The 11546-nt window shown below is 40.9% G+C and overlaps 1 protein-coding gene across 1 annotated transcript in view; it reads right to left on the bottom strand.

The window, feature by feature from the left end:
• Positions 1–247: 247 nt before the first annotated feature.
• LOC131483228 (cytochrome P450 3A6-like) overlaps positions 248–11546 on the bottom strand; it is a 54542-nt gene continuing 43243 nt past the window's right edge. Inside the window, exons 8-13 of the mRNA XM_058680735.1 lie at positions 9625–9752; positions 9340–9406; positions 7927–8087; positions 5682–5908; positions 2094–2256; positions 248–520 (exon numbers count right to left, since the gene is read on the bottom strand). Of these exons, the coding sequence (XP_058536718.1) occupies positions 425–520; positions 2094–2256; positions 5682–5908; positions 7927–8087; positions 9340–9406; positions 9625–9752 (842 nt within the window). The 3' untranslated portion in view covers positions 248–424. The remainder of the gene's footprint in view (positions 521–2093; positions 2257–5681; positions 5909–7926; positions 8088–9339; positions 9407–9624; positions 9753–11546) is intronic.

Genomic DNA, 11546 nt, shown 5'->3' with positions numbered 1-11546 from the left:
GGCATATTCAATGGATATTTACTGGAAAATAATACAAACACAAGCCATATAGAATACAACTGACACTGATATGGTAAACTGATTTATTCAAACTTATGCTAGAATTATTGACAAACTGGTAAAAATAGTTATTATGTGTTCAGCCTAGGACAAACGATGAGAAGACTAAAGGAAGAGGGAGAGAGATGATCATCAACAACCAGAGAGGCTGAGTCTACATATCTGGAACTGATTTACTCAACTCTGTATTACACAACAGACAGAACTCTGCAACACAGATGGATCAAATTGCCCATTCTCTGTAATCCTTCCTTTCATACCACAGGTCAGTTACAACATTATTCCCAACTATTATTAACAAAATACATTGAGGTCTCTGGTGTTTTGAGTACAGCTTCCATGAAGAACAAAGTCCACAGGATAATCAAGCTCCATGTACAGTCCCATCTCTTGACACAACCTTTAGAATAATGGGCTTCTCAGGCTTGAGGAGTGTTTGTGGGGATAGTTTAAGCGGGATCTGAAATGATGAAGTAAGCATGCTGAGAAACAAGCAATTAAGCACCACCCATAACAGAAGTATAGCAGAAAACAACAGCAATAACAATACTGAAAAATGTAAACATCATTCCTAACATATGGTTAACACATTTAGAAAAGTCACATGAAGTTAACTATTCTGTGTTGAAATCTACTCTTGAGTGGGTGATACACATTTTAAGTGTATGGGTAGTTCTCAAATTATGGAGAAGTCAATTCCAATTAGTGATGCATAAGAAAATATAAGATTTTTTCTTTCTAACATTCCCTTTTGCCTTCCAACTGTACTGTAAATGGCAAGTAAGGAAACTCTGAAGTTTTGAAGCGCTTTCATGAACCCTCTTAGCATCATTCTCAATGAATCCTTGATTCAGTGTGCAGAAGCATCCAATGGCTCTCCTCTCAAAAGGAGAAGCTCCAGCAACTCCTCATATACATGAGGAAGTGCCAGGATGAAGATGACTGGAAGCCTGCCAAGGAGGAAGTATCCCACACCAAGTGTGAAGAGACCTGCTTTCTCTCAGAGATGACTCCATTTCTTCACACACTTATAAACTTGCATGCTGAATTTCAATGGATGGCCAATTCTACCCTCCTAGGTTCCTCTGCAGAAATCATACTAAGGAAATTAATATTAAATGCAACTTAAATGCCATTTAAACCCTAGAAATAAGCTTCCTAGAGCCTTTCCTTGTAGGAATCAATGAAACAGTCATGTAAACTCTTCACAAGACCCCAGTCCAGGAAAAGTTGAAAAAGATAAACTCTGAACAGGTCCTGCAAACCACTGGAACTGGGATTGCTTAGCAGCCATTCCACACAAGCATATAATGTACGAGTATTGCTACTCTATTTTCATGGTATTAACAGTTCACATTTGAAGATGAGATCAAGAGGGGCATAAACACAAACATGCTGCGAATGGAAATAGAAACACTAAATCAAAAGTAATAATAAAATTATGATATTCACTAAAGGGTTACAAAAATACGTACTTCAGAACATCAAAATGTAACTATTAATTTGCCTTCTAAGGCATCAGCAAATGCACAGATTAGTTCTCATGTATCTTTATCATCACATTGGAGTTCTAAAAATAAGTCCCTCACAAGTGATGCTGATGATCAGTATAAGGAACATTTGAAATTCACGGATTCTATTATATAGATTCTCACGGTCATGGACATGGAGGTAGAAGATCATACTTTATATTGCAAATATGACATGTAATCATATTTAAATATGAAATGTGATCAGATACATTCATAGAAGATGTAAACAGGCTTCAAAGTAATTTCAAATCAAAACCAAATCATTCCTTAAACGATTTTTGCATGCTGTCTGTGGGATGAGTCACATAAAAACATTGTTGAAGGTTTGTTCAAGGACTAAAGTGACACTCAAGAGTGTAGATTTGGGGAAGCTTTCAGAGATGTAGGAAAAACAAAATTAAGAAAATGATGTAATGACAAAATATTCTATTATAACACAAAAACAATCCGTTTTTTAAAAAGGTGTCAGAAAAATATTCTCACTACATGAAGTACACTAACCTGGGTTTCTTTGCAAGGCTTGAAGGAGAAGTCATGCATTAATCGGACTAGAGCAAGTTTTATGTTCAGGAGAGCAAACCTCATGCCAATGCAATTTCGAGGACCAGCTCCAAAGGGAAGGTATACGTAAGGATTAATGTTGTCCTTGTTTTTCTTATTGAACCTGGTTCCACAACACAAATGAAAACACCTTAGTGATGTATAGAACCAGAAGAACCACCTGTTTCGGAGTTGTCCATTACACCTTTCAAATAATTGTGGGTTGGCCATTACTGAACTTTAAGAGGTGTAAATTAGAGAACTTTCCAATGGCAAATTACCCTCACCCTAGAGGACCTTTCTGTCTTATTGATGAGATGATGTGAGCACTGTTTAAAAAGACATGTACCTTTACACCTTAAAATTACATTGAGAGTGGTGATGAGTTCACGTTCTGGAATACATATGGGAAGTAAGGATGATGGAGGGGAAAGCAGATTCCTGCTTCAACTGACAACCCTGTTGACATATGTTAACTGAGGGAGAAGATGATGCCTCCTGGTATCTAAACAACTCTTCTCCTCATTTTCTCTCTTCTCCAACCTCTTCCTACCTGTCTTCCTCCTCATTCTTTTTCACCTTTCCTTCACTTTACTCCTTGTCCATATACTCCTTCTCTTTCCAAATTCTCCATCAAATACTGAGATCCTCCCCACCAGCACACTGCTTCTCCCCTACCATAATTAAGTGACTTCACTGACATGACACCTGACGCCATTCTACTCTAATAGCATCAGTTATTAGAGTATTAGTAAATGTTTTTGTATCTCTTCAACCAGGCTACAAATTATCTGAATACTAAAGCTATTACTTATTCACAAAATTTCTAGTTAGCTGATGGTATCAAGAAAATAATGTTTATACTGGCAAAATAATCATGAAATATAGCTCTTTGAGTTTAAAAAAGCACTACAGTTTTGTAGAATATGCTTAAGTGTCTATAGGTTGTTCTTTTTAAAATATTTATCTATCATTTTTTATTGGGATGTCAGACATACATATAGGAGGAGAGAGAGAGAGAGAGAGAGGAAGATTCCCCATCTGCTGTTTCACTCCCCAAGCAGACACAATTGCCAGAGCTAAGTCAATCCAAAGCCAGCAGCCAGAAAACTCCTCCAAGTCTCCCATACAATTCAGGGTTTCAACACCCTGGGTCATCCTCGATTACCCTTTCAGGCCACAAGCAAGGAGCCAGAGCAGAAGCAGGGTTGCTGGGTCACTAACCAGCACCCACATGGGAACTTGGTGTCTGAAAGGCAAGGACGTCAGGTACTAGGCCAATTAGCTGAGCTCCTATACATTAGTTTGCTCAAAATACCATATCAATAGAGGGAGTGCAGTATATGTTTTAGCCCCAATAGCCTATCAATCAGAGCAATGTAGTATGTGAGAAAACCAACACTGATTGTGGGTATTGTGACAAGTATTAGGCCTCTGAAAATGCATTAGAAGTGTCCACACAGACTTGTATCTGTCTGTTACATATGGGCACATTTCAAACATTCTCCAGAATCCACATTGATAACAACCAGAGTTCTCACTGCCTGGCCCAATCACTGACACCTAAAGCTTGGTGACTGAAATAATCAAAGAGAACCCTACGGATTTGTCACTCAACATGAAAGAAGTTAACCAAAGTAGAAGTTCTGATTGCAGGAAACAAAAAATTGATGGTTTTTAAACCAAAAGGTTATATGAACACAAAATTAACTCATAATTACCACATGAGAACTCTGTACCATCAGTAGGGTCAACAGGCCCACAACACGGTTTCTGTCAACAGAAAGTCCACCTGTAGGAGATAAAAATGTCTGCATCCCGGGCCTGGTGCCTTGGTCTAGAGGCTGAAGTCCTCACCTTGAATGAGCCGGGATCCCATTTGGGCACCAGCACCTCCACTTCCCATCCAGCTCCCTGTTTGTGGCCTGGGAAAGCAGTCGAGGACATCCCAAAACCTTGAACCCTGCACCCATGCGGGAGACCTGGAAGAAGTTCCTGTCTCTTGGCTTTGGTTCGGCGCAGCACTGGCCATTGCCCTCACTTGGGAAGTGAATCATTGGACCATGGGATGGAAGATCTTCCCATCTGTCTGTCCTCCTCTCTATGTACCTGAGTTTGTAGTAAAAATAAAGTAATTTTTTTTTAAAGAAGTCTTAATCCCAAGACTTCTGACTTGCCAGACAGTGCTCTACAAATTCTTTCATCATTTTTTCCTTATTAAAACAACAGTGGCAGTCAATCATCCATTTCAAATTGTACACTGTATAACAGCCTGACCTATATTGCTAGTTCCAAGAATAGCAAGCAGGTTCAAGAGCCGGTGACTTCACATGGAATGAGTCACTCACTACTAAGACAACATGTGAACTGCCAGAGGATGGCAACCAGAACCAGGATCAGGGCACACAAACTCTCTTCTGTCCTGACTGATTCTTCTGTTCATCAGCAATGAACACTTTTCATCAGCACAGCCTCTGGTTTATAATTGCTCTAGAGGAAGAGGCCAATAATGCAAGGTAGAAAGCTTTTCCATAGGTGCTGTGACATTAGAAAGACAAAGAAATTGGCATAAGAAAACTGGTAAGAATTTTTAAAAGCCTGTACACCTAAAATAAGGTAGCAGTTACTAAAATACAGTTAAATGCAATTATCACCAAAACTATGTGAGTTTTTATATGTATATACTGTCTACGTGTGTCAGAAGAAGACAATATCCAGGATCCTCACCAATAAACAATTCACACACTCAAGTCCCTAACAGAAAATGACACAGCACTTTCCAACACAGCATTGCTGATTTCTTTTTTACTTCCTTTGTTAGTATTGCTTTGTGGTGGTTGACTTACGGGACATACAGTAACTGTGTAATGGAGACTATCATATCTAGTAGCTTGCTGTTCATTTCATGGGGTTGTGAGTTTCTATTTTTCTTCCTGTTGTTGATTTTGTTTTGTGTTGTGACTTTTTCATTTAAGGGGACATATCGTAACTGTGCAATAGAGACTATCATACCTAATAGGATGTTTCTAAATTCATGTTGTTGCAAATTTCTATTTTTCTTCCTGTTGCTGAACTCGTATTGTAGCTTTTCATTTAAGGGGATGTGTAGTAACTGTGAAATGGAGATTATCATACACAGATGTGAATATACAATGCAGTACGCATATCTACTTTCAGACAAAGTTCTATTCCCCATGAAACTCTTTACTGTATCTTGACAATGGGATGCTGGATTCTCTGCCATTGTCCATGTCTTCAATGACAGACATATGACTGTGTATGAAGAACTATACTATGGTAATGATATAGGGGAATTCAGTGAGGGTGTGGGCTTTGGGGAGGGCATAAGGCAAATTCTAAGGGCCTTTGAAACTGTTTCATACAATGATGATGATAAAAAAGATGTAAAATTATTAAAATAATAAAATGATAATGCTAAAATGAAGTAAAATTTCAAAAAATAATGAGTCTACTATCACAAGTTCTTTGTTTACCCAAAGAGTTGACAGATACGCTTAAACCAGCCTGATTCAAGGTGTTGTTCCCTACCTTTCAGGGCAGAATTCATAAGGCTCTGTCCAGTACTTCGGATCTTGGTGAAGGGCATAGACTGGAATTGCCACAGCTGTCCCTTTGGGAATGGATACTCCATTGATTTCAATGTCTTTCTTGCAGACTCTTACAAGTCTGCTACCAACTGGGTATAATCTGAGAGTTTCATTCACCACCATGTCCAGATATTCCATCTGCATGATGGCATCATATGTGACAAGTGCCTGGGAATAACGAAACAGATTTTGAGAAAATGAGATTTGAAATCAAAACAGTTGTGCCCTTCACACTGATCAATAAGCAGTGCATTCAGATGTGGAAAGTTGTTGTGAACTAGGAAATTTTGAGGACAAACCCCTAGCCAGGGCGAGAAATCCTCAACATGCCCTTACAAGACTCATGTTGTCTCATGTGTATGAAAGAGATAAACATTTGGCATGGCATGGTTGCTTCCTGACTAGAGTTTAACTTGCACACAGTGGAATGTGATATGGGTGTGGGATCTAAACCGGTGGCCCCACTCTCATTATGTTGTCTGCATATGACCTGCAAAAGCAGTCGAGGATGGTCTTAAACCTTGTTACCCTGAGCCCAGATGGGAGACACAGAAGAAACTCCTGGCTCCTGGCTTCATATTGGCTCAGATCTGTCCGTTGTAGTCAGTTGGAGAATCAACCATCAGACATAAGATCTTCCTCTCTGTCTCTCCTCCTCTCTGTATATCTGACTTTCCATTAGAAAATCATTTAAAAAGGAGAAATGAACAGAGTAGAACACTATGCTCATCAAAAATATGCAAACTCAATGTCACTTTTCAAAAATAGGCTATAGCATTGCCAACAAAATGGGACGTGAAAAACAGAAAATCCCTTACACTGTCTGGCTTTGTCACCGCCCTGCAGCAACACTAAAATGATGAGGAATATTCTTCGAGGTCCGGGAAATACTGGCAAAAGTGGCTGCATTTTAAAACCTTTTCTTCGCTGCTCCTGTCCCCGTATGTCTAAGCTTTCCTACCTGCTTCTTGGCCATCCTTCCTCCCGTTTTCCACCACCCTTCTTCCCAATTCTTTCCGTTTCTGTATTCCCCTCATTCCCCACGTAAGAGCCACCCGAATGTCACGAACCAAAGAGATGAGAGACAAAACCAAAAAGAGAGGGCGAACCAAAAAAGGCCTTTATTGTCAAAAGCAAGCTGCTTAAATATAGTTCTTCCACCAATCACTTCTGCACGTGGTCCACGGGGCGCTATCTGATAGGCCATAGAATTAGCCTATCCTTGTGACTTCCTGCCTGACTCCTGGCGGGAACAAGTCCCACCTCCTGGCACTCGGCCAGCCGCCATATTGAAGCCCCTCATCCATGTGGGGACAGCTGCTCCCCACATGGCTTCACCCTGATGCCACACTGGTAATTGCTGACATAAGCAGAGTGACCAGAAAATGAAAGATTTCTATGTCCCTCCTTTTCTTTTTCTCTTTCTCTACATTTGACTCTCAAAAGCAACAAGAGAGAAGGAAACATTTTATTTAAAAAATGGGCCTATTAGGGCCAAAAAAAACTTTTTCTTAATTCATGTAAATGTGGCAACAAGTTCAGGTCAGGTGAGAGTTCTATACAGATAGGAAAGCACCTCTACTCTGCATAATGTTTCTAGAATAGGCCCTCAGGCATAGCTTCAGTCCTAAACTGCAAACTAGGAAGATGATCCTGGTGCTTATCTGATGTAAAGCAGCCACACCACACTAGATTCCAGGCTCCTTCACAATCAACAGCAGACGCGCTAGATCATCTCTGGTCTTCTTTAACACTGGTGGTGTGAATGGAGCTTGAGAATGGCAGGAAGAAGAGCAGAGTCTGCTTCCCCAGGCCAGTCCAGACCAGCCCAGGTCAGCCTCACTCACACAAAAACTCAACCAGACAATATCCAGCCAATGCAAGCAGAGCTGATGACCTCAGATTTGAGTAGTAAAGATTCCTTCTAGGTGCCACTGTGGATTCTTGTAACACACACCTAAGACCAAAGATCATTCTCAAAGATGTTATAGTTCTGTCAATAGCAGCTTCAGCCTTGTTTCTCCATGTGTTTTTCTCTCTACATTATTCCTTTTTGTGTCAATTAATATCCTCACCACACACATTGCAAGCAGTCCCCTGAACGGTAATGTAGACAGATTCTATCAAGACAACAGCCATTGTCCCACAGTGCACCCATCCCAAGTATCACTCACTCACTCACTCACCTGATTGGAAAAAGCTGAATCAACTTCCTGCTGCAGTTTCTGCTGGACATCAGAGTGAGTGGCCAATAAATACATGATGAAAGAAAGAGCATTGCTAGTGGTCTCATAGCCAGCAAAAAGAAAGGTGATTGACTGGGCTAGAAGTTCTGTATCAGTCAGAGCTGAAAAGAGAAGAAAAACATTTTAAGTAAAGTATATCAGTATTAATCACATGCAAACAGATGTTAAAGTACACGAATTTAATCTACTGCCTGCAAAGACAGCATTGGATATTACTGCTGGATTCAAGTCCAGCTTTCCAATTCCAATTCAGCATTCTGGTAATGATTCTGGGAAGGAAAAATGATGGATCTCCTACTTGGACACATAAATATGCCAAGGACTTTTCAACGGAGATCCAGGTTCCAGGATTATTCCTGCTACGGCAGCCATGTGTGGAATCAACCAGTAAAGGTAAAATACTCACTCTCCATTTTCCCTCTGTAACTCTTATTTTAAATAAATAAATATTTAAAGAAATAAAAAGTTTACATTAGTTTCAAAATTCTTGTAGGAAAAAAATTGTATAAGCACCCAGCACGTTGGCTCAATTGGCTAATGCTTTACCTTCTATTGCCAGCATCACATATGTATGCCAGTTCATCTCCCAGCTTTTCCTTTTCCCATCCAGCTCCCTGCTTTCAGCCTGGGAGAGCAACAGAGAAGGGTCAAAGCCAAGGGCCCATGCACTTGCATAGAGGAGAGGGGGGAAAACTCTTGTCGCCCGGTTTCGGATCGGTTGAACTCTAACCATTGTAGCCATCAGAGTGAACCAGTGGATGGAAGATTTTTCTGTCTTTCCTTCAATCTGTAAATCTGATCTGTATTGCCAATAAACACCTTTTTTTGTAAAAAGAAAATGTTCTCCTACACAGAGCCAGAAAAAAATTGCTTGAGTTCACTTTACCCCAGTCTATCCCATGCCCCATTACTCTCTCTTCATTATACCATCCTCATCACCAACTCAGCTGAGTGATTTCAGGAGAAAGCTTCTCTGTCACACATGCACAGTGTAACCAGTATACCACTGGGTAACATGAATTAGCATTGTCCTTAAAGAAAAAAAATTATATTCTACTTAAAATATTTGAAATTACTAAGTGTAAAAAACCAAGGCTTTACTGTTTGAAAACTAAGGGATGATTCGTGTAAGTATATGTGAGTAAAATTAAGGGGACAAGAATGGAATACAGATAAACCTGTGACTTTCAGGATGCAGTCCAAGGATGAACAGCAAATGGGAGCTCATTAAAAATGCAATTTTCCAGCAACAATTATGCAAGACAACACGGAAATTTCTCAGAATTCTGAAAATAGGTCTACCATAGGACACAGCCATTCCTGCATCAGAGCTTTCCATTCATTCTTGATTACCTTTGTAGGAATCAACATCTTTGGAATTCTGGGAGTTAATCATCAGCTGCAGAAAATCCACTCGGTGCTGAAAGAGAAAGATCAAAGCAAGATAACCCTATGTCAGAAGTCCATCAGGAGTTCAGCACTGCAGCTGCTCTCTGAGGAGACCCCACTCAAATTCAGAGGTCTGCCAGGAATGGCCTGAGTCATCATCTCAATACTATGCCTCAAAATGATCATATAGTTACAGCCCCAAAACCAGAGACAAACAGAATATCCTCATGCAAATAATATCAGATCTACCTTTTTCTTGTCTGTGAGACGATCTTCTTTAATCTTTTCAACAGATGTTTTCAAAAACTCTATAACATCTCTGGGATACTTAGTGATATTCAATGCTTCATATACTGTGGTGAGGAAAGGAAAGAGTGCTATAGGAAAGGAAAAAAAAATTGTAATGCAAAGCAAAATTTATGTGGCACAAATACAACTTCCCAATCAGAGGAGTAAAAGTCCTTGGGCTCTCAACAAGGAAACATTCCTTCAGCATTTTTCTTTAGACTTCCTGAGCAATCACTGGGCAACGATGATGCAACCACACACAGAGGTCATTACAAAAATGGAACATCAATGGCCTTTCCTTCACTTTAGCAATCACAATGGCCCTGGACTGAAACTCACCAGAGAGAATGGTACAAGTGACTGCAAATGAAAAACAGGGTGCTGAACACAATCAACATCACGAACTGTAGAACTATGGTGATAAAACTTAGAAACCAGCCTAAGAGAAATCTAACCAGAAGTGCAATGACCAAGAGCAAAAGAAAAGACAGGCATAATGAATATTACTAATGCCTTCCTCCCTCCAAAAGAAGCAAAAAAGCATTTTCAGCCATGAAGCAAATTGAGGAATGCATAGAGGAAATGGGGATAAAGAATTTTTAAAACAGATATTCCTTTCCTGAGATGGGGTTGGGGGGAGTAGGGGAGAGTGTCAGCTCATGAGAGCCTGAGGATGTGGGCTTGGGGGCGGGGAGCATAGCAACAGTGGGGCATGTGTGGACTTGAGAGCTCACAAATAAGCAGGCAATCAAACCTGGGGAATTCCACAGGTGAGATGAGCTGAGGGGAAGCCACAGCCCCAGGACAGCATGCTGCCCTGGTGTGCTGGTGGGCCAGGATTGAAGAATTTCAATAGGCCTGGATCTTGGGTGGGTGGAGGGGTAAGGCAACAAGATAGCAAATATACCAGGATATTGGACTCTGGTGGGAAGGCAGAGGTCTGGATCAGTAAATCAATGACTATGCTTGCAAAGGCTGAAATGAAGAACTCATGCACTGTTGGACACAAGGATTGTGGATTCATTAGGAAAGGGAATGAGGGGCAATGGGGAAGGAAGGATAGCTCAGAGAGTATTTTGCAAATAATTATTCCTGAAGAACTCCCAGCAATGAAGCCACTGTGCTTGACAGTAAGCAAGCGGCCTGAGAGCTGGCGGTATGGAGGGGAGATGTCGGAGGCCATTTATGGGTCTGATGGATGTGCTCCTAAGTGGAACCTTGAGTAGGACTTGTTAGCATGAAACAGTGCAGACCACCACAAGCCAGCCCACACAAAAGCTAGGGTTAGGGGCATACCTGGCAGGATTAGGTCACAGTGTTTGACAGTGAGTATCAGCATAGCATTAAGTAATGTTACGCTTGTCCATGAAACTAACAAACACACAAGAGAACCAGGTCCAGGGGTAGATTATGTGGGGGACTAAATGGGCCTAATCATATGGAATTACAAGTTCTACTGGATAGCTGAAGGGTTGGGGTAGTGATGGGCTGAACTAGGCATGACCATGGATCCTGCTGACATGGGTACTGAGGCTGGGACAAGACTGGGCAGATTCAGGTTGCAGCACCTGTATGTGCACCTTAACACAGAGTATGGGGCAGACTCGGCCGAAATGTTAATTAGCTCATAAAAAGGCTTGGTGGAAGGGCAAGCAATGAAGTATGGATCTACGCCAACTGGCGTATGTGAGATCTATGTCTGGGATTGAGTCAACTAAGGGAACTTTGGAAACTTCCCTGGTTGGTCATAGTTCCTGCTAGTGAACTATGGTTCAGGCCTGGGTAATGGGCAGGCTTGACAATGTAGCTCCATTTGTTGGTAAGGGTGTGTGCTGGTTTCAGATGGGGGTGGAACGGCAAAGCCAAGCAAATCTTAGAACACT

Source organism: Ochotona princeps, chromosome 24 (assembly GCF_030435755.1).
Source record: "Ochotona princeps isolate mOchPri1 chromosome 24, mOchPri1.hap1, whole genome shotgun sequence".
Taxonomy (NCBI): Eukaryota; Metazoa; Chordata; class Mammalia; order Lagomorpha; family Ochotonidae; genus Ochotona; species Ochotona princeps.
This window is presented reverse-complemented; position numbering and strand designations above follow the sequence as displayed.